General features: G+C 57.4%; 10 protein-coding genes across 10 annotated transcripts; 4 read left to right on the forward strand and 6 right to left on the reverse strand.

Annotated features, from left to right (window-relative positions):
• Positions 1-169: 169 nt before the first annotated feature.
• On the reverse strand, positions 170-2,768 carry XPT1 (Xanthine phosphoribosyltransferase 1; the record flags this gene model as incomplete). The annotated part of the gene is made up of 4 exons (XM_028624925.1): positions 170-390; positions 447-704; positions 757-1,459; positions 1,500-2,768. 4 exons carry the CDS (start codon positions 2,766-2,768, stop codon positions 170-172), a joined length of 2,451 nt encoding a protein of 816 aa, XP_028475093.1.
• A 1,559-nt stretch (positions 2,769-4,327) lies between these two features.
• RHO3 (Rho GTPase) lies at positions 4,328-5,101 on the reverse strand (the record flags this gene model as incomplete). The annotated part of the gene is made up of 7 exons (XM_028624926.1): positions 4,328-4,431; positions 4,500-4,551; positions 4,590-4,699; positions 4,751-4,804; positions 4,861-4,871; positions 4,931-5,004; positions 5,051-5,101. The coding sequence occupies 7 exons, from the start codon at positions 5,099-5,101 to the stop codon at positions 4,328-4,330; spliced, it is 456 nt and encodes a 151-aa protein (XP_028475094.1).
• A 359-nt stretch (positions 5,102-5,460) lies between these two features.
• Positions 5,461-5,882, forward strand: EHS24_009657 (uncharacterized protein; the record flags this gene model as incomplete). The annotated part of the gene is made up of 3 exons (XM_028624927.1): positions 5,461-5,592; positions 5,632-5,812; positions 5,851-5,882. 3 exons carry the CDS (start codon positions 5,461-5,463, stop codon positions 5,880-5,882), a joined length of 345 nt encoding a protein of 114 aa, XP_028475095.1.
• A 788-nt stretch (positions 5,883-6,670) lies between these two features.
• On the forward strand, positions 6,671-7,843 carry EHS24_009658 (uncharacterized protein; the record flags this gene model as incomplete). The annotated part of the gene is made up of 4 exons (XM_028624928.1): positions 6,671-6,751; positions 6,805-7,059; positions 7,096-7,497; positions 7,547-7,843. 4 exons carry the CDS (start codon positions 6,671-6,673, stop codon positions 7,841-7,843), a joined length of 1,035 nt encoding a protein of 344 aa, XP_028475096.1.
• Positions 7,844-8,068: 225 nt separating this feature from the next.
• Positions 8,069-9,656, reverse strand: EHS24_009659 (uncharacterized protein; the record flags this gene model as incomplete). Its single annotated transcript, XM_028624929.1, has 3 exons — positions 8,069-8,251; positions 8,316-8,774; positions 8,940-9,656. The coding sequence occupies 3 exons, from the start codon at positions 9,654-9,656 to the stop codon at positions 8,069-8,071; spliced, it is 1,359 nt and encodes a 452-aa protein (XP_028475097.1).
• A 2,236-nt stretch (positions 9,657-11,892) lies between these two features.
• Positions 11,893-13,088, forward strand: SHE9 (sensitivity to high expression protein she9; the record flags this gene model as incomplete). The annotated part of the gene is made up of 2 exons (XM_028624930.1): positions 11,893-12,223; positions 12,277-13,088. The coding sequence occupies 2 exons, from the start codon at positions 11,893-11,895 to the stop codon at positions 13,086-13,088; spliced, it is 1,143 nt and encodes a 380-aa protein (XP_028475098.1).
• A 46-nt stretch (positions 13,089-13,134) lies between these two features.
• On the reverse strand, positions 13,135-14,136 carry EHS24_009661 (uncharacterized protein; the record flags this gene model as incomplete). Its single annotated transcript, XM_028624931.1, has 7 exons — positions 13,135-13,341; positions 13,383-13,426; positions 13,469-13,525; positions 13,567-13,670; positions 13,713-13,912; positions 13,958-14,071; positions 14,134-14,136. 7 exons carry the CDS (start codon positions 14,134-14,136, stop codon positions 13,135-13,137), a joined length of 729 nt encoding a protein of 242 aa, XP_028475099.1.
• Positions 14,137-14,913: 777 nt separating this feature from the next.
• ALG7 (tunicamycin resistance protein) lies at positions 14,914-16,498 on the forward strand (the record flags this gene model as incomplete). Its single annotated transcript, XM_028624932.1, has 6 exons — positions 14,914-15,032; positions 15,074-15,209; positions 15,252-15,495; positions 15,539-15,845; positions 15,891-16,079; positions 16,120-16,498. The coding sequence occupies 6 exons, from the start codon at positions 14,914-14,916 to the stop codon at positions 16,496-16,498; spliced, it is 1,374 nt and encodes a 457-aa protein (XP_028475100.1).
• A 34-nt stretch (positions 16,499-16,532) lies between these two features.
• EHS24_009663 (uncharacterized protein) lies at positions 16,533-17,699 on the reverse strand (the record flags this gene model as incomplete). The annotated part of the gene is made up of 4 exons (XM_028624933.1): positions 16,533-16,912; positions 16,958-16,994; positions 17,035-17,349; positions 17,400-17,699. 4 exons carry the CDS (start codon positions 17,697-17,699, stop codon positions 16,533-16,535), a joined length of 1,032 nt encoding a protein of 343 aa, XP_028475101.1.
• Positions 17,700-17,905: 206 nt separating this feature from the next.
• On the reverse strand, positions 17,906-20,134 carry LYS4 (mitochondrial Homoaconitase; the record flags this gene model as incomplete). The annotated part of the gene is made up of 3 exons (XM_028624934.1): positions 17,906-19,529; positions 19,578-19,907; positions 19,959-20,134. The coding sequence occupies 3 exons, from the start codon at positions 20,132-20,134 to the stop codon at positions 17,906-17,908; spliced, it is 2,130 nt and encodes a 709-aa protein (XP_028475102.1).
• Between the last annotated feature and the right edge of the window lie 285 nt (positions 20,135-20,419).

Consider the following 20,419-nt stretch of genomic DNA (forward strand, 5'->3'; position numbering starts at 1 on the left):
CATGTTTTCATAGTGTCTGTCCTTGGTCACCCGCTAATGTCCAGTTCTCCAGAGCCCAGAGGAGTTGCCCCCTCACTTTGCTACTGCTCATCGTTGGCTGCCGTTGCCCGCTGTCGAATGCAAAAATTTCATGTGGGGACTAAGTTGATGCTAAATAGTGTGGGATATGCTACTCCTGATCCTCGCTCCAACCCCGCTCCCAGACGTTCTTTTCTGGCCACCTTGACTCGAACCATCGGTTCATAATCTTGCGCACTTCCTCGTAGCCCCTTTCAATGTCGTCGTTAAGTCCCAGGATTGAGACTTTGGGGTTCTTGTCTAGCATATCGTTAAACACCTTGAGAGCGTGGTTGGGGTCCTTCAGCATGTGGAAGTGGGATACAGATTTGCCTGTGGAACAGTCAGCCAAGGGGTGTCTCTCAAAAGACTGTGGCGAGAGTACGTACCGTGGCTATATTGGTAACGTGAGAGCAGATGCATGGTATATTCGCGGAGGTTGACAGCCTCGCCGGGCATCGACGTTGTTGCTAGAACGCGTGACATCGAAAAGTCGGCCTCTTGCCATGTTGGTGTGAGTGGCAGGTGCGCGACAGGCACAAATGAGGGTGAGGGGTTGGTTGACGGGTTAACAAAGGTGGCATCCTCTGCGGGGAAGAAGGCGGAGAGACCCTTCGGGCCAGACGCAGTGACGAGTGCCATGATCACTGGAAACAGTCAGCACTTTAAGAGTTCTTTGAACAGCTCCGAAAGACCTACTGCAGTCACCGCACTCCGGATGCTGGAAGGTCAGACGCTTGAACATTTCATCCGCGGGGATGCTGGCGTCGGTCTGGTCCCAGAACGGGCCAAAGCAATGCTGAAGGTCCAGATTACACCAGTCGTTTAGGTTCTCGTTCGATCCCGGCTTGAGAATGCGAGGAATGTGGCCATCCATCGAGGAGAACTTGAAGTCGGTCGCCTTGGGCGCGGCCCAACCGGCCTTGCCAAAGGTCTCCTTCATGCTTTGGAGCGTTTTGCGCTCGCCCCGATGAACCTCGATTTGAACGACGTCCTCGTCGCCTTTACCGAGTTCGAAAAGGTTCTTGATTGCAGCGCGGGAGTCGTCACCCCATTGACCATTGGCACCACCGAGGTTGGCAACGGCCCAGGTCCACAGAAGGGCTTCGCGCCATCGCTCAACACGAAGCGCAGTCAGGAGCCACTGCATTTGGACGTCACCCTCCCCAAACTTGACCTCGCGGAAACGGCGCGAGCCACTGATGGTGAGGGCCTCCTGGAACATGATACTGGCCTCGTGATGAAGACTGCGAGTGATGATCTTGGGCGCATGCGCAAAGTAGGGACGCAGGCGATGAGGGAAACGTTGCGACAGCAAGTAGTTTGCGTGCCACAGACCACCAAGCTCGCCAGCGTCGTTGAAACGGGCCTCTTCGAGAACCGGGCGGACCTGTTGGAACCACTGTGAGGTTAGCAAACCTGTTGGGACACAAGAAGCTCACCCCCCAATCAAATCGAACAACGTTTCCGTAAAGCGGCGAGTGAAAGTCGGAGACGGCGTGAGGACGAAGGATAAAAAAGTCGTCGTTCAAGGCCAGGGCGACGTCTGCGAGCCCAGGTAGCCATCCGATTCGGCTCTCAATGGCCATCGAGTTGTACGACGGAAGAGCCTTCTTCCTCCACTCCTTCTCCCTCCACTCGGTTTCGCCAGCATCATCGATATCTGCGCGGTCTCGCGTGGGGAGATGGAAGATTTCAGAGTGCGCAGCGTACCGAAGCTGCGGGTATTTGACTTCGCCCCGCCACTGGGTCTCTGACTCGTTGTGGGGCGACTGCTCGGCGGGGTGGTCTGGCGAGTTGGGGTCGAGCTTGGAAAAGTCCAACCAAGTCGGTGTCTGGGAGACCCTCCAGTTCTCAGACAGGTGGCTAGCCAGCGCATTGGAGATTTCGGTCTCTGAAGTACCATTGTACCTCTCGGCCGAACTGCGATCTGCGCGGTGGTGTTTCATCTCATCCTCAAGGAGGTCAATTGTCGACTGTGGTAACAGGTCGACATCCCGCTGAACGTCAAATGCGTAGTCGTAGAGAATGAGATGACAGGTGCGGATGTGACCCTCAAGAGCCTTGACCACGGAGCGCATCGAGTACTTGAGCTCGTTTTGCTCACGGAAGTGTCGCTCTGGCGAGTAGACGTTGTGGACTTTGCGCCAGGTGGCCATCTCGCCCGCCCACCTCGAGTCTGAGCCGTTGACCCAGAGCCACGTAGCATCGAGAGTGTCCTCCTCACCGAGCTCTTCGGGAGTGCACGTGATCTCGCCGTCCATGAACCAGCTCTCCATGCAGTGTTTTGGGAGGAAGCGAGTGGGCCTCAAACGAGGGAAAGGTGACGGAGGTGGGATGGGGGCGAAGGGTCGATAACGGGGGTCAAGCGAGTCGAGGCTGTCCTCCCCTTGTCGGTCTGGCGTTGGGGGAAACAGCGACTCGACACGGACAGTGGTGTCCTCTGGCGAGAGTGTTTTCCACGACGGCAGGGGGAGAGCGTAGAGATATCGGTGGACCAGCCATAACGATACCGACCAGAGGAGTAAAGGAGTGAGGATGCGGGGCGTCAAGAGGTGTCGCACGCGAGAAGACATGTTGAGCCGACGCCTGGCAACATGGGCTCGTCGATAAGTGGGAGAAGAAGGTGATGGCGACCTGTCGGTATAGCTTGAGGACCTCGTCGATGAGCTCGGTTCTGAGTTGCCATAGCCAACTGCGGGAGGCGTCATTTGCGCCGCAGTCGCAAGGACGGGGTCGTAGGATCGTAGGAGGCAGAATTGTCAGGCGAGCGGTCGTAGAGTGTAGGATAACGGGCGGATTATTTGTTTGGTAGGGAGGGGGAAGACAAAGGCGGTGGCTGCGGATCGCGCACTCGTCCTGCGAGGGTGATGGGAGCAGCTTGTACGTGTGTGGTGTTGATGGTAGTGGCAAAAGGGTGAGATACACTGTGGTACTGTGGTGAGACGAGAGAGTAGAAGGGGGTTTGCTGGCAGCGAGCGACGAGGGAAGCGGCGGTAGGAAAGGATTGAATGCAGGGAACTGCGGCGGGGGTGTGGGTTGAGACACACACACAGAGTGAGCTCCGGGGGTGGAAACATGACGCTGCTGCTTGGTCCCATGTCTTGCATGCGCTTGGCGGGCGATGGGCGGGGGGGGGGGGGGGGGTGGAGCCCGACAGACTGCATGCCCACACGCGCCCACACGCGCGCCCACACGATGCACAACGCACTCGACCACCAAAAGCCGACTGCGGTCTCCGTCCTGGCGCGTCAGCGTGTTGTCGCCTGAGTGGCTCGAGGATGGGGGTGGCCCGTCGCTCTTTGACTGCGCAGCAGAGTTTGCATGCAAAAGGGGGCGGCGGCGGCACACGACTGCCGTTGGAGATGCATTCCGTGCGCTCCAGCCGACGCACGCGACCCACCCAGTGCACCAGTGTCTCTCTCTACAGGCAACAAAGTAGTGCCAAGTGCCCGATCTCAGGGGCTAAAAACAGCGCGCTGGTCACTGGATCACTGCTGCGCAGTAGCAGACCAAGCCCCATCATCCCCCCCTCTTCATGCATTTCCCCCGGTGTCGTGGCTCCCTCTCGACGCGTCCACAGCCTCTCGCCGCCACTCTCGCGTCATGCACAAAGGGGGAGGTCACAGCGCCGCTGGCCGTTGGGATCTTTTGGGTCGTCAAATTCTGTGAAACAAGCGCGGTCATAACGCCAAGCAGTTACCGGCTTTTCAAACCCTTTGACCGCAAAATCGCAGCCAACAGTGCAACAGGCCACAAAGGCAAAAACCCTCACCCCCCCCCCCCCCCCCCCGCGGCCGTCCGTCATGCGATCGTCATCTCTCTCTGATACCAGCGGGTGGAGCGGGGCAGTGCGCACTGCCCAAGACATTCGGCGTCTGCGTATTCACAGTTTTTGGTCGCTCTTAAATCACTCTGCAGCGCTCCGACGGCTATCGCAGCATAGCACTGCCAGCCCACGGATATACCCGGTTGTATCGCCATTAAGAAAACATATAAACCAAGGAACTATAGCACTACTGTATAGAAGAAATCAACTACTGTACTGCGTAGCAGCACCGATCAAACCACCCATTCTGTTACAAGATGACACACAGCGGCTTGCGCGACCGCCCACCCGACGCACGGGACCCCAAAGCCACCTGCGCAGCGGTTACGATTGCTTCTTGCACGCCCCGGTTATACTTGGCTGAGCACTCTTTTGCCGTTAGCACTTGTCATCGCCACAGACCCGCAGACTCGCAGCCTCGCAGCCCCGCAGACCCGCAGACTACTGACCGAGGTATCTCGTAGCTTTGATTTTGCGTGCTACTGCGAGCCCTTGACCGTACTGCACTGGACGCAAGCCCTGCTGTGCGAGCGTCTGGACCACATCTGGGTCGTCGCGTAGGTCACATTTTAAGGCTTGACGCGAATCAGCCATGTAAGGTCCTATCCCTTACCAGCCAGAAGAATCTTGACGCCAGGACAATTGTCATTGACTTCCGGGATCCACTGAGGTCGTGTCAGCTCAACTACTTTGCTGCGCGTACCTTTGTCTCAATATTGTCCAAAGACACTGGCCTATCAACCGAAAAACAGACCAGAACTACGTGCGTGTCTGCGTAAGACAAAGACCGTAGCATGTCAAAGTCTTCCTGTCCTGGAACGGTTCAGCACGGACTCTTCAGTGTCAACGCAACAAACAACACACCTGCCGTGTCCCACAAGCTCAGTTCGACCATCCGGTCGTCGACTATCAAGGTTTCTACGTAATTTTCAAAGACTGCTCTGGTGAGATCACTAATGCGACTTGTGGCTCACCTGTGGGTTCACTGTGAGAGGTCAGTACCCGGCTGCAGTGTATGGACCTACTGTTCCTTCGGAAAAACACCTATCCATGTTTGTGGTCAGCATAGCCGTCTTGGCGCAAGTCACACCTTTTGTATACACGGTTAACAGTGACGTCTACATCGTCCGTCAGTTTCCATATCCCTCCCATATGTTCTCTCACCTTGCCACATCCACCATCACCCAAGGCGACCAGCTTTCGGGAGGCCTGCATCCTGTCAGCCACCCGCGTGGTAAGAAAGGCACAAACAAGTTTGCCGCCCATTGGACTATTGTCCGGTCTTCCCAAGAAAAGTGGCGAGGGCAGGGAGTCGTGTGTTGCTGTCGTTGAGCCGTTCAGATTACAGCAAGGCGCCCAGGTATACACGAGTGGATGATGAGGTTGCAAGACGTCGGTACGCCCGGGCATCTCGCCCATTGTTGTTGTTGACGTCCGTACCACCCAGGGGCGCCGGTGCTCGGCTCGCCTTATTTTGATTCCGTTTGCCACCCGAGGGTCGTGATGTGCCGTCATTCGATCGTCCACGTCCACGAGTCTAGACTTGTTAATCTGTCTTCAACCCAATACCTACAATGTCACAGCAGACACCCGCATACGTGTCCTCCACCGGACACCTCACCAACCAACCTCTCACGAAGCGTCTGTACGATGCCGTGAGCGGCTATGCCACCATTGGCTATCTCTTCTTTGAGACCCTTGTTGCAGTGAGCGTGACTGCAAAAGCACCTTCACTGACGTGCCAGCCCCTCATCAACCCCAACGGCCAGACAACAACATCCCAGCAGACGCGCTCAGCTTCTTCTCCACGGGGCGAGGGCGGCCCCGGTACCCGTGGAGGAGGCTCAGGTGGTGGCGGTGGTGGTGGCTCCAACCCTCCCCGGGGAGGAGGCTTCATGACCATGGGTGACCTCCGCGGCGGTCAAAGTGAGTTTTCCAGTGCCAAGAGCTTACTGACCGAGTAGCTGTAGACGGTTGCCGTGCGACTTGCGGTTAAAGAGAGCCGCCCTATGTAGTGTTGTAGTTGGTTGTGCAGAATAGTGTAGGTTGTCTCCAGCGTGGGAGATGGAGGATCAGTTTGTTGCGCGTGCCCGATGAACGCGGTGCGACGTTGCGCGTAGGACACCACTGGCGCCACTGGCTCTCAAGCAGAAACTGCCGTGCCGAGGGAGGTTCCAACTGGTCGTTCCGAGAGTTGCGTGGGTGTGCTATCATTGTTCCGTGGTTGTGAAAGGGATTGGCTCAGACGTTCAAGTAACTGCTCATTTGATAAACAGCTGTACCGTCCTCCTCCAACGATGGCCCGTCTTCCCTCGTGACCCGTCTTCCTTCATGCGCCGTCTTCCTTCATGCGCCGTCTTCCCTCGTCAACATCCATCAAAAAGTCTCTGATCTGCTTCCTGCAGTGAATCATCCACCTCCTTCTTTCATTACACCACCCATCTCCTTCACTCACCCACTATGCCTTCGTTCCACAGGCCACTGCACCCCCATCAGGAACGCGCAAGCCACCGGGGGTCGCCCAACCTTAACAACGCCCGCCACATCGCCTATCACATCTTCAAGCTCAGTGGTCAGTGAATGTTCACCGTCTGCCGCCGCCACCTCACGTAACCAAAGCCCTTGTGGTCATGCGGTGCCGCCGTGCCCTCCCATCAACCTATTTCTTCCAGTAATTGGGAGGGACCAAGGGGGGCATGGCGTGCCGTATGCTGCTGCTCGTAGGACGATTACAATGCTGCCACTTGTGTCAGCTTGGGTATCAGTCAATCAACACTACACAAGATGGGCGACGCCGCCGCCGACGGCACAACCAGCGGCGGCCTCTGCCCATGCCAGATCTGTATCAGAGATCGCGCTGGCGCTGTGAGCTTGCTTTCGCTATGTGGTGTTTGTTTGTTGCTGACGCTCGGTCTCAGGTGGGCAACCACAGCGGCTCCTCGTCGCAAGCACACAACGACTCTCAGGCCTTCCAGGCGGCCTTCGACAAACACCTGGAGAACAAGTACATCTACGCCGCCGTCACCCACGTCCAGACGTTGGGGGACACGTCCGCGGAGATGTCGGCCGAGGCGATCGGCATCTACCTCGAACACGATGACGTCCGTCGGTTCGCGGCCTTCCTCCACAGGAACCGCGAATGGGTCCGCGACCTCAAGCGCCCGTCGCTCGAGGTGATCATCGCCATGATCCCGGACGACCGCCCGTAGCCTGGCAAGGGCAAGATGCCGAGCCAGGTCGTCGAGCGTGACCCGGAGGACGCATTCAGGACGACGATCGTGTCCTTCCTTCGTCGTCCCGCCGTCCAACTTGCGCTCAAGGTCCTCAAGGACGCGGAGGTGTGTGGGGACACTCTCCCAATGCTTCGCCCTCTGGCCGACGGGGAGGACATGAAGGGCCTTCTTGAAAAACTCCACGCCAACCTGGAGTTCTTCGTGCAACTGGGTGTGCCGGGCAACCTGTTCGATGTCGTGGAGGAGATCAACTCTCCCCTCGTCATCGACCTCACGGTGTCAAGCCCACCATCGTCACCGATGGTCCCCGTCGCATCCCGCAAGCGTCCCCGCAGTGCGCAAGGTAACCCCACCAAGCGCACTGCACTCTCTGTGGCTGTGAGGCAACACCTCACCCACACATCCTCAACTCCCATGGCTCCTCAAGCGTATCGGGCTCTTCAAACTCTCATGGCTCCTCAAGCGCATCGGGCTCCTCCAAAACCTATGGCTCCTCCAACTCCTATTGCTCCTCAAACGCATCGGGCTCCTCAAACTCCTATGGCTCCTCAAACCAATCGGGCTCCTCAAGAATCCATGGCTCTTCAAACCCCCTCGGGCTCCTCAAACTTCCCAGGCTCCTCAAGCGCCCCATCCTCCTCCAGGCCTCCTGGTTCACGTGAGAGCCTGGCGTGAATCATGGCTCAGCGACGAGGATGGACCGAATGGGAAGCGGAAGCATTAGACAACGTCAGTACAAGGACAAAAGAATTGACACCTGCTACGCCCTTGCGTGAGATGTCACTGCCTTTTGTTTCTGAACAAGCATGCATAATGCGACCAGCGCTGCGGGGGGTATACAAAAGTCCTTGAATGGGGAGATCGAGCGATGAAACGCACAGATACACGCCACCGATGCTCCACCATCATCAGACCAATGATTTAACGAAATTGTGTAGAACAAGGGTCTTTAACCACGCCAGATGCGGAAACGGCGGGCAAGGGGAGTCTCCGTGGCATCGGGCACGCTAGAGTCGGTAGTGGACTCGAGAGTGGTCGACTCAAGAGCGGGAGTGGACTCAGGAGTGAGAGCATCCGTCGCGTTGGCGACATCAGATCCAGTAACCTGGGCGGCCGAAGCCTCAGTCACAACCTGGAAGGGAAGGGGTCAGTGAAGCTGCACCCTGGGGATTACATGGAGCATGTTTGCGACTCACGGGAGTGGCCACGCCAGTGGATCCGACAGACTCAACCTGGTCATCGTCTTCACACTCGTCGTCTCCAGTCTGGACCGCTTCGGGAGATGTGGCAGTGCCGCTGGCAGCCACTGTCGAGTCGTCAGACTCCTCGTCACAGTCTTCGTCGTCGACGCTAGTCTCGGTAGAAGAGGGTGCCGTTGTCTCAGTGGGCTCGTCATCCTCTTCGCAGTCCTCATCGTCACTGTCGGCTGTCTCAACTGGCGATGCAGCGGTCACAGATGCTGTCGGGGTGTTGACACCATCGGTGGGGGAGCTGACATTGCCAGTGGACACGGTGGTGGGGCTGGTGCTGCCAACGACCGAGTTCGAGTCGCTGCCGCTGTTCGAGTTGCTGCTGCTGTTCGAGTCGCTGCTACCGTTGGAAGTTGCCTGAGCGGCGCCCGCAGTAACGGTGACAGTGACAGTGACCGTAGCAGCCTTGAAGAAGAGTCAGCAACAGTACCATGTAGGTCAAGCCAAAAAAAATCAGGATAGAAGAAAAAGAAATCCAACGCGAGCACTCCCCAGACGACAAGCGGAGGCAAGGGGCCACGTTCCGAGCACTCTGGCCATCCCAAACACAAGATCAAGCAAGACACTCACATCGCCACACGAGGTCGCCTCCGAAGGCGTGGCGACACTACCACCCGATGAGTTGGAGTCGGACGAGCCAGTCTGGGCGGTGGCTCCGGCAGTTACAGTCGAGTCCGGGACCGCCGCTGGCGAGGTGTTGGCCGAGGCAGTGTTGACAGGGTCGCTCGATCCAGTGGCCGGGGTCGCCTGGGTGCTGGAGTCTGTGGTGACGTCTTCCTCGTCGCACCAAGGGAGGTCCTCGTCATCGTCGGTTTGAGTGGGGTCGGTGCTCGTCTGAACGGCAGTTGGGGTCGAGGTTGACGAGTCGTCTTCCTCGCAATCTTCATCAGTCTCAGTGGGGACCGACGCCGAGTCTGTGGACGACGCAGTCGTGTCCTCGTCCTCGTCGCAGTCTTCGTCATCGTCCTCGCTCGAGGTCGAGGTTGCCTGGCTGGCGGGCGTGGTAACCGCGTCAGTGACGGCTGAGGCCACCTCGTTGGCGGCCGCCGGCGTGGGGTCAGCCGATGCCGACTGTGAGTCGTACGTGGTCGTGGCGTCTGTAGGAATAGCTTCGGTAGTGACGTCGGCAGAGGCCTGGGTGGCATCAGGAGTGTAGGTAACGTCCCTAGCGACCATGTTGTGCTCGCCGGCACGGCGGTAAGCCATGCGGCGCTGGTGGGCGGTGGCCTGGCTGGCAGTGCCGAGGGCGAAGAGAACAGCCCAAAGGGTGTTGGCAGTGAAACGCATTGTGGCTGTTGGTGTTTGGTGGAGACGCGTCTAGCAAGAGTCCAGCAGACCAAAGAAAGAGAGAGAGAGAGGGTGAGTGAGAGGGAACCGGGGGTGGCGGAGGACAACGGGGAGGGGCGAGTAAACTGCGCGTTGGTTGTTGGAGATCAAGCGCCGGGCTTGATGGGGGGAGTCTTATAGGTGGAGAACAAATGAAGGTGAGGGTGGTAACCGTGTGAAGGAGGATCACTTGGTTGACCGGGTGAGAAGGAGGGTGATGTTCGTCGAGGGGAGGAGGTGACGAGGAAAGGAGAATGGATGGATGAGAGAGAGAGAGGGGGAGAGAGAGACAGAGAAAGAGAGCAAGAGCAGGAGCGAGAAGAAGGCAGGTGGTTGATTGAGGGAGGGGAAAGGGGGGGGGGAGAGGACGGTGGGCGTGTGGCCGTGTGGCCGTGTGGGCGGTGCGTTTGTTAGGAAGGGGAGAGCGGCGCGCGCCCGCGCCAGGGGCCAAACGAACGTCTTGGACGGGCCGTTGCACCGTTGGAAAGAAAGGCCAGGATCCAGGAGAGGCCAGGAGGCCAGGAGAGTGCAGGAGACCCGTGCCAAGACCATTGTACGCGTCCTTGCCCCCATCACGCCGAAACGGGGGCGAGCGGTGTTTCATGCCGTGCAACACGCACTGGGTGAGACCCATCCCGTGCGCAACGTTGCATCCACAGGCCCACAGGCCACAGGTCGGACGCCCGGGTTCCACGGGCGTTCACCCCCCCCTCGCCGCCCAAGCGCGTAAGGGCGCGCGCCGGCGCGTCTCCACACACGGCACGCGGCAGGCGGGTTACCCCTGAGCACCTACTGGCATGGACAGGCCCGTCCCCCAAGCCTGCGCGCGCGCGGCCCCCGGACCTTTTGCCTCTTGTGTGCATGATGAACACACGACACCCCCCTGTACACTGTAACTGCACGGTATTGTACATTGGTGTATAGCCAACTGCTGCTTCCGCCGCAAGAGACGGATTGTCATGCATGCAGAAGGGTGGTGGAGGCAGTGTTTGCATATGAACATATGTGCACAGCTGCACACAGCAACGCACGCGCCCGCGGCCAAGTGCTTGGCTCCATGGGTCCGTGGGTCCATGGCTGGAGGAGGGCTCGCGACGCGGCGCACGGCACACGGGTATTACGCGTCAAACGACGCACAGGGCGCCCACTACTGTAAACAGTTCAGGGCTCGGACACAAGGGCCTGCTCGGCGTGGCGTCTATATGTAGGTGTGCAGCGCGCCGCGGTGTGGGACGTATGTAGGTTGTGACAATGTGTGGCATGTGGCATAATATGCGCGCATTGCGGCTGCCTGCGCTGCCCCCCCCGGGCCTTGGTGACCCCACCGCGCCGGCGCGTAGATTGCGTGGAATTACTGCGAACAGCACAGAAATGGCATGCATAGGACGGCCTAGCTCTCGGGAGTGCAATGTGGCGCACTTCTACCCATAGAGCCATAGTATCCATATATCCATAGACCTTGGCCACGCAACCCTTCCTCTTCCTCCAGCCAAACGACATGCAAGGTCCGTTCCAGTCTCTCCCTTATACCGCATGTTGTACAATGTCCAGCGATGTACATACTGTATGGACGGGTGTGCCGTTCTCGTGTCCCCGCCTGAGCCTCCGTCCGGGCCCCATGTGTGTCTATGGGTAGGAACCTCGAAACCTCCACTTTTGGTTGGACGGGAGCACAAACCCCGCCGCATTACCCAGAACGGCCCAAGATGCAAGAAGACTACCAAGCACAACAGCTAGCGGTACAGTCACACGCCACAGTACCGCAGTGTTTGTCTTGTCACTTCATGAATCCTTCTGCCTGACGCGCGGGTCACACCTTTGACCTCCAAGCTTGGGGTTGGAGGCCGCAGGGGAAGCTAGGCGGGCGAACGTCACGTCAAACGCGACCGACGGCGCGCTCGATGGGATCGATGGATCGATGGCCCGCTCAAACCGCAACGCGCGCAACGGGCGCAACGGGATCGAATGGGAGGTTGTTGTCCACTGGCCAGTGGCCACTTTCCCACGGCAGAGCCCCTCCCGGCGCACCTTTTTGCTCTCCCACCGCGCCACCGCTCTCTTTCACTTTCCCACGGAGGTATCCGGTCTGACACAAGGCCACTGGGCCACTAGGCACCCGACGCGCGCCGTTGCGGGCCACACTCGTCCAAGATCCAAGCTGCCGCAACCCCCGGCAGCGTAACACACCGCGTCAACAATGTTCCACCGTCGAGCCCCCGTCTTGCTCCCCCCGACAGCTTTGCGTCGTGGTCTACCTCCTCTGCGCCGCCTTGTTTCAACTGATCAGCCCGACCCCCAGCTAAACAGGTCCCAGACGCCAAGTCAACCGATTCCGTCACCGAGCCTGTCGGACCGCATTCCAGACGAGTATCGGAAACGCCTCGACGACTGGAAGACCACGCTGGACAGGAAAGGACGAGACCTTGCAGTCAACGCAGGCAAAAACTTGGCCATCGTCGGCCTCAAGGTCAACGAGGCGACTGGCTATCGCGAAGTGGAGCGATTGAAGCAGGCAGTCAAGGACAGAGGTGAGCCCCGCCGGTCACCCAAACATGCTGCCCCCCGGCTGACATCCTTGCAGAACAAGAACTCACTTCGCGGCGTATCGAAGTCAAAGCAGCAAAACTGGCGTACGAGGAGGCAGTGTCGACTCGCACTTCAAGCCAGCAGAATGTCAACTCTTTGCTCGAACGCAAACATTCGTGGACGGACAGCGACGTTGCCAACTTTACTACCCTCGTCCGCTCCGACCATGCCTCTCGACATGCGGTGACGACGACTTCAGAAGAGCTCAAGCATGCCGAACTTGCCGTCGACAAGTCGTTCACTTCCCTCATGCAGGCCATTCTCGAACGCTACCACGAGGAGCAGGTCTGGAGCGACAAGATTCGCAGTGTCTCGACGTGGGCAAGCATTGTCGCTCTGGCCGCCAACTTGATCGTCTTTGTTGGGGCCATTGCATTCGTGGAGCCATGGAAACGGCGGCGACTGGTACAGGGCCTGGAAGAGCGCATGTCTGGCATGATGACGCGTGTCGAAGCAGAGCTTCAGACCCTATCGTCAAGTGTTGGCGACCTCGAGGGCAGGATGGCTCCAGTTGCAAGTGTGATAGCAGCAACACCTGAAACGCACATGGGCGACCTGGAGCAAGCACCAGCTACAGCCCCCCACTCTCCTTGGATCGCGTCGCCATCACCTATAGAGCAACTCTCTGCTCAAGCACCACCGTCCTCGTCCCTGTCCAAGGTCCTCACCTGGGCGACCACACAGCTGGCTCACGTTTCCCCTCCGTCTGCTGAGCGTGACCTCGTTGCAGCAAGCATGGTTGGCGCTGTCGGAGGAGCTGTCACCATTGGACTAGTTGGCGTGGTGTTCAGGTCACTGGGCCGCTGAAAAAAGGTCTTCAATTCAACAGACACATTTGCATATGCATGTTCAATCAATCATTTTGAGCACCGCCAAAGAAGGCTCGGATGTCACTCTGCTTTTCGTCAAACCCAGAAGATCCGATACCTCCCTGCTGTCTGTGAACACCTTCGAGGTGGGTCGTCACGTCAAAGCACAGAGTCTCAACTGCCAGTGGTGGCGGACGCGAGAGCGCCTTGAAAGTGTCCGCGCCGAACGGCGTGCCGTCTAGAACTTCACCCTACCCATGTCAGCCGTCCAGTTTGCAGAGTTGATACTCACAGAGTAGCCCACTTCAAGTCTGGTCCAACCCGTGTTGGTCATGCCTCGGCCGTCAGCTCACGTTCCCCTCAGCACATTAAGCTTACCTCGGTAGCTCCAGTGGAGGTCAATGCCTTCTGGGCGTCGGGAGAGTAGGGCTCCGACTGAAAGCGGGTCAGATCACAGTTGGTTATTCCCAACGTACGTAGTTCAAAATTGAAGATACCGTGAGCCACAACAATGAGATGCTTCGAGTCTGGGCCTTGACCATACGTCTCCTGAAGAGCGGGCTCGATAAACTGGGTGATTCTAATACCGAGTCAGCAAATAGGGCCGGAACAGACAACATACGCCTCGTTGGCACGCGCACGAACGTCCTCGAGCGTTTCGCCCTCGGGAAACCTAAACGTTCGACCAGGCTTGCGGAAAAAGCCATTGCCGTCTGATGTGCCGAAGGTCTGCTGTTCAGCAACACCAAAGTGCTGTTCGCGAAGCAAGGGCGAGACGGTGAACGCCGGCCTGTGGTGGTTGGCAGCTTCGATCTGCTGACCCTGCAGAAGAGGTTAGAGATCTGTTTATTCTGTTGCCCGACGTACTGTCCAGAGGGCACGTTTCAACGGAGAAGCAAAAACGGCGTCAATCTTGGTAGTGGCAAGGGACTGGCCAAGAGCCTTTGCTTGCTGGGCATTTAGCACTAGATCAATGGCGTTCTTGGACGCACGTTCATGCCTGTGCGGGTCAGCGTGGATCGGGAACCTGTCGGGCGACTCACCATGGTTAGACAAAGGTGCATCAGCCCAACCCGCCCAAACAGCGCGGAGATTGTCTATGAGAGGTTAGCAAGGAGCAGCCTTGGGTTGGGAGCAAGTGGGAGGGAAGGGGGGGGCGGGAGACGGAGCGAGGAATTCACCTGTAGATTCGCCGTGGCGCACCTGAAATGAGTCAGCAAGAGAGACCGCCTCCGACTTGCAATTGTGAGGGTGATCATCGGGATCACAAGTTATAGAGGACAATAGAGGTGTGCAAAGGCCAATCGCAAGGCAATGCTGTGCGCAGGACAAGGTGTGTGTGTTGAACAGAGAAGTGAGCGAACCCGACTCGCAACACTGGTGGTATTGGGGGTCCGTCTTCGAGTCATGCCCAGCAATCGCGGCAATTAGATGCCGGAATGGCCGGTCCGGAATAACCCCCAACGGCCAACGGCCCACGCCGACAAAACCCAAAACACGGGGGACCTCCACCTTCCAGGCCTCCACGGCCTCCACGTTCTGGTGCACGCCGCTGAGCTGGCGAGTTGGCGAGCTGCGACTTTTGCGCCAATTTCCACAATAATTACCTCTTAGTCTTCCTCTCTTCTCAACACACAATGCCGGAAACATCAGGTATGGGCCATCCGCCACCGGTTCTTCTTATCTCCACCCTTATTCCAATCTCTCTCGTCCTCATTGTCCACCCCTTGCTTCCGCTTTGCCTCCCTCAACATGTCTTCGACCGTCTCCCCCTTCCACCGCAGCCAACCTTCCCCGCACTCCAAGCAAACATTGGGTTCGCAATGCTGGCCTTTGTTGGCGCTGTACTGTCTGTGCCAATGGTCGGAAGCGCATTCATCGCCAAGGGATTGAAGGGACGAGACCTTTTGAAGCCCAATGGCCGTACATCTGGGCCTTGGATGTGAGTAATCCACTTGCGAGAGCAGACGCTGACACAGCTAGCCCAGAGTGCCTCGGTCTCCCTCTCGCTGCAATCTATTTGGGTCTCATGATGATGTTCATCCCGTTTCCATTCTCGCACATGTTCCACACCTCAAGTAGCCTCAGCATCGGACGCGAGACCTTCCCCCAGGGAGAGGTTCGTTATTTTGAGCTCCTTGCAAGACTGCTGACGTTTCAGCTTACTCTCTACATGACATCCCTCCTGTCGCTTCTGACAGCTACCCTTCTAGGGTTTATCGATGACCTGTTCGATATTCGTTGGAGACACAAACTCCCAATCCCACTCATCGCTGCCATTCCTACCTTGATGGTGTACTATTCAGAGGGAGGATGGACATGGGTGGTTCTCCCAGCCAGCCTGGGTAAGCTCCTCAGTACTTTGGGGCTTCCCGGATGGGAGGGCACCAAATCAGTGGACTTGGGTACGTGCTCTTGTTGCATGTACACATAACTAATAGATCACAGGTTTCCTCTACTATGTCTATTTGGCGTTACTCCCCACATTCACCACCAACTCGATCAACATTCTCGCTGGCGTCAACGGTGTCGAGACCATCCAAGCACTTATCATCGCACTCTCTGTGGCTTTCAATGACCTTCTCTTTCTCCCCATTTGGCCAGACTGGCTCCTTGAAGCCCTTCATATTGGAAATGCCGAGGAGGGACGCATTCTGTCGTGGGCCGCGGGTGAGGTCGTCAAGCGACATCTCATGAGCCTGTACTTCATGCTCCCTCTCATTGGCGTCTGCGCAGGCTTTTTGACCCACAACTGGTGAGTTATTTGATGACCCTGACTGCATTACATGCTCATTGTCAGGTACCCTGCCAAAGCTTTCCCGGGCGACACTCTGTGCTACTTCACCGGCATGGCATTCTCTGCCGTTGCGATTCAAGGCCACTTTCCAAAGACGATGATCTTGTTCTTCCTCCCCCAAATATTCAACTTTGTGCTGTCTTGCCCACAACTCTTTGGTCTTGTTGAATGTCCACGTCACCGTCTCCCACAGTAAGTCACGGAGTCGTAGCGATCGCTGACATTCTTCAAGCTTTGACGCCTCCACTGGGCTTTTGCAACCATCGTTGACCGTCTTCAAGGAGCCCCCTCCCTTCAAGACGAAAATCGCGCTCGAGGTCATGGAGGTTTTTGGCCTGACAAGGCTGGAGCGAGGCTCTCCAGACAGCGGAGCCCAAACGAAGACAGAAACAAACGGACGCAAGACTGACGGGTCCTCAACAGCACCGCCAGTTCGCATTGTTTCGGCAACCAACCTCACCATTTTGAACCTCATTCTGGTGCATCTCGGCCCGCTTCACGAGCAGTCTCTTTGCTTCGTGATGGCGACAGTACAGCTGTTGAGCAGCATGTTGGCCTTTACTATTCGATATGGCGTGGGCTCGCTGGTTTATGGTGGCGACCGCAGATAAAGATCATTGGATGTTACATGTACACGTGTTGTTTCTACTTTTGGAAGCGGAGGTTATAACCACCGCCAGCCTGTTCGTCGAATTTGAACATATCGGTGCTCAGACCAAACTTGCCAAGGATGCCGTTGCCAAGCTCCTTTAGCTTGTCCATCATTTCGTCCTTTTCCTTTTCTTGCTGCGCTGAAATTCGTCGAGGAAGAGTGCTGAGAGTGCGACGAATGGCGGGCAATTGGGGCGAGGACTTGGATATCAGGGATAGCAACATGGTATAATCTGTTGGTGTATGAGGCTCTGCTTTTGTCTTGTAAAGCTCACCTTCTTGGGCCGACGTGAGTGATGACCATGAACCAATCTCTTCATTGGCCGATGCTCGGCGATGAAGTGCCTTGGTATAATGGAGGTCAATCTCAAGTGCTGTCATGTGGTCAGTCCATTCCCGCCGTCATGATGGCTACCCACCTTTGGTACAAGCGTCAACAACAGCTTTGTACTCTTTCTAACGGTCAGCAATATAACTCCCATCATGCTGTAGTTACTTTGGCAAGGTAAACGGCGCCAAGGTTGCCCCACACCGCCTTCATACAGTCGCGGATGTCGTCCTCCACCGATCGGCGCTCTTGATCTTCTGGATGAAGACGTTCCGACTCGATTGCCTCTGCTTCTTCGTCGGTGACTTCTTGAATACCACTGACTTTAGGAGCTCTGGGCTTATACTTCGGGACCAATGCCATGGAAGGGAGATTATCGAGAGCTGCGAGATACGAGTCACGAGCATCGTCTAGTTGTTGAGGTCTGGCTACGAAGCGCTTGTTTCCTTCGTCCTTGAGTGCCGCAGCCCGAGCGAGGAGGTTCTACGCCGCGTCAGCGTTGTGAACACGCATTATCTAGTAGCAGAATCTACCTTCAATTCTGTCGTAGTAAACTGCAAAGTGTCACTGTCATCAACCTCGACACCGAGATCAAAGGCAGTAGGCAGCTCCTCGGGGGCTTCTTCAGCATTGTCGTGGTCGTGGTCGTGGGCGTGAGCGTGGTCATGGTCGTGGTCGTGCGCGTCTGCCTGCACTGGTTCACGAGATGACGATGCTTCCCCAGTCTGTCTCGCACGTGAAGCATGGAAGCCATCAGTCGCCCATGTTGGCGGCTCAAAGAGGCGAGCGTCAAATGTTGGTGGCGGAGGTGGGTCCGATGGCCTCGGTGCCATGGTGGTGTGAAGGGAAGATGACGGAACCTTGTCCAAAGGCCAAAGGCTAACGGCCACAGGCTGCAGGCTAGTTGCCATTTAAGACCGCGTTTCAACACGGATATACCCGGACTACGATCGATGTCCGCCGATTATACATCCGGGTTTGAATCAACACTGGCACCCAGCAACCGCAGTTAAAACCACAACCTATGCATCACACCCAACTACAATGAGGCCCTAATGAAGCCCTCGAGGCCACCGTTGACCCAGAGCTCCTGCACACTACGACCGACGCGGGCAGAAGGATAAACCTTCTCGCCATCCGCACCCATGGACACAGTCACACCACCCCGGCGCGTGTCGACCTTGATCCTCCAGTCTTGGGGAATCACGGTGAGCTCACCGTTGACACCACCTTTGCCGCGCACACCGTCGCTACCAAAGCGAGTGGTAAGGTCCTCAATGAGCTCGGGGGCCTCGACCAGGATCAATCCGTTGTTAATGCTGTTGCGCTTGAAGATGTCACCAAAGGAGCCACAAATAACCAGTGGAATACCAGCGTTCTTGATAGCGGTGGCGGCCTGCTCACGAGATGAACCAGTGCCAAAGTTGTAACCGGAAAGCAGAATAGGAGTCGTGGGAGCGCTGGCGCGCAGTGACTTGACGGTGGACGCGAATTCGGGGTCATAGTTCTCCATAACGACTTCGGCCTGGCGCTCAGGCGTAATGTCGTCCTGATACGTGTACTTGCCTGGGTACATACCGTCGGTGGTGAGGTTGTCCTGGGGCGCGAACACCAGGGGGCCCTCAAAGTACTCGGGGAAGCCCGCAAGGAGAGGCTCAGGCTCACCCGTGGCAACGGCGGCTGGCGCGGGGAACTCCTCAATCGCAAACTTGGGGGTCTCGTACTGGGGAAGGCTGGCGAGGTTGAGCGAGTCGGGACCGCAGATTACACCCTTGGCAGCCGAAGCAGCCACAACGGCGGGGGAGGCGAGATAGGCCACCGCGTCGGGGCTACCCATGCGGCCCTTGTAGTTGCGGTTGGTGGCACTGATACCGACCTCGCCCTTCTCCAGCAGACCAACACCGAGACCGATGCAAGGGCCACAGCCGGCAGGAAGCGTCTTGGCCCCAGCATCAATGAGAGCCTGCCAGTCGCCAGAAGCCTCAGCCTCCTCCTGGACGCGGCTAGAGGCAGCAGCAATGTAAAATTCGACGCCGGGAGCAATCTTCTTGTTGCGCAGCACAGCAGCGGCTGAGGCAATGTCAGAAGCGCGCGAGTTGGTGCACGAGACAAGATAGGCCTTGTTGATCTTGATTGGGGGGTCCATAAGCTTGGGGAGGGCTGTGGCAATCTTGACCGAGTTGGGACCAGAGACATGAGGAACAAGGGTGGAGAGGTCGAGGGACAAACGAGCAGCATAATGAGCTCCAGCGTCGGCGGCAACCTGCTCCTCAAGGCTCTCCTCAAGGCGCTTCTCATTGAGACGAGGGTGGCCCTCCGACGAAGGAGTCGAGGTTGAAGGCGAAATGAAACCGCGGAGCTCTGCCTTGCGGATGAGGCCACGGTACCAGTCGATAAGCTTCGAGTCGATAGGGAAGACACCAGCAACAGCTCCCCACTCGGTGGTCATGTTTGCAATCGTCAAACGCTCGTCGACCGAAAGATGCTCAATACCCGAACCAGTGAACTCGATGGCGGCGTTCAAAACCTGGTCCTGGTTGAAAAGTCCAGCCAGGGCAACAATAACGTCCTTGCCGGTCACACCAGGCGAGAGCTTGCCGTCAAGCGAGACGGAGACCACGCGGGGGATCTGCCACCAGAACTTGCCCGTCGCCCAGATACCACTAAAAGATGATCAGCCCAGTGCAGTCAGACAAACATACGCAACTCACGCGGCATCCGTACGGACAATGGCAGTTCCCAGGCAGCCTACACCGCCGTAGTGGTTACTGTGGCTGTCGCTCGCGACGACCATCTTTCCTGGCCATGCGTAGCCCTCCTCCACGACAATCTGGTGGCCAATGCCGCGACCGGCCGGGTAAAAGTCAACACCGTGCTCCTTGGCAAAGGCCTCAATTCGCTGGTACTTCTTGACATTGGTCTCCGACTTGTTCTGAACATCATGGTCGAGGGTGTAGACGGGCTGGCGAGGGTTGTCCAGCTTGGAGCAAGAGAGGGACAGGAACTTGGAAATGACAGGACCGGTGTTGTCATGGGTCATGCTGCATGTACCTTGTTAGTGCAGTTGGGCGTTGCAAGTCACCTGTACGTACACATGCTCAGGTCGAATCATGACATAGTCGCCCGAGTGGACCTTGGAGCCAGCTGGGAGATCGACGGCATACTTTTGGACAATCTTCTCAACTAGGGTCTGGGGGTTGGCAACGGTGGCGTAGGACCTGGTGTAGAGGGGCAGTCGTTGCCTGGTGATAGCGCGGAGAATGCTCATGGTGAGCAGCAGTGACAAGCAAGAGAGCAAATGTCGGAAGAGTGGTTGGCTGAACCGACTCGACTTATTTGTATAAGATCGCCAGGCGGGGCCAGCCATGGGCTGCCAGGTAGCCGAAAAGTCCGAATGTGCTAGGCGTGCCGTGTGGCCGTGCTCTTTCTGGCCCAAGACCGATTGCAAGAGACCCTCGACGCGCCGTTCGGGCCTATTCAAAGCCAATAGGCCTGCCAGCTTGCGTACCAGGCGCGGCCAGGCGCACCACATATATCACATCGGCCTGCTACT

The sequence above is a fragment of the Apiotrichum porosum genome (assembly GCF_003942205.1).
Source record: "Apiotrichum porosum strain DSM 27194 chromosome Unknown scaffold_9, whole genome shotgun sequence".
In the NCBI taxonomy this organism is placed as follows: domain Eukaryota; kingdom Fungi; phylum Basidiomycota; class Tremellomycetes; order Trichosporonales; family Trichosporonaceae; genus Apiotrichum; species Apiotrichum porosum.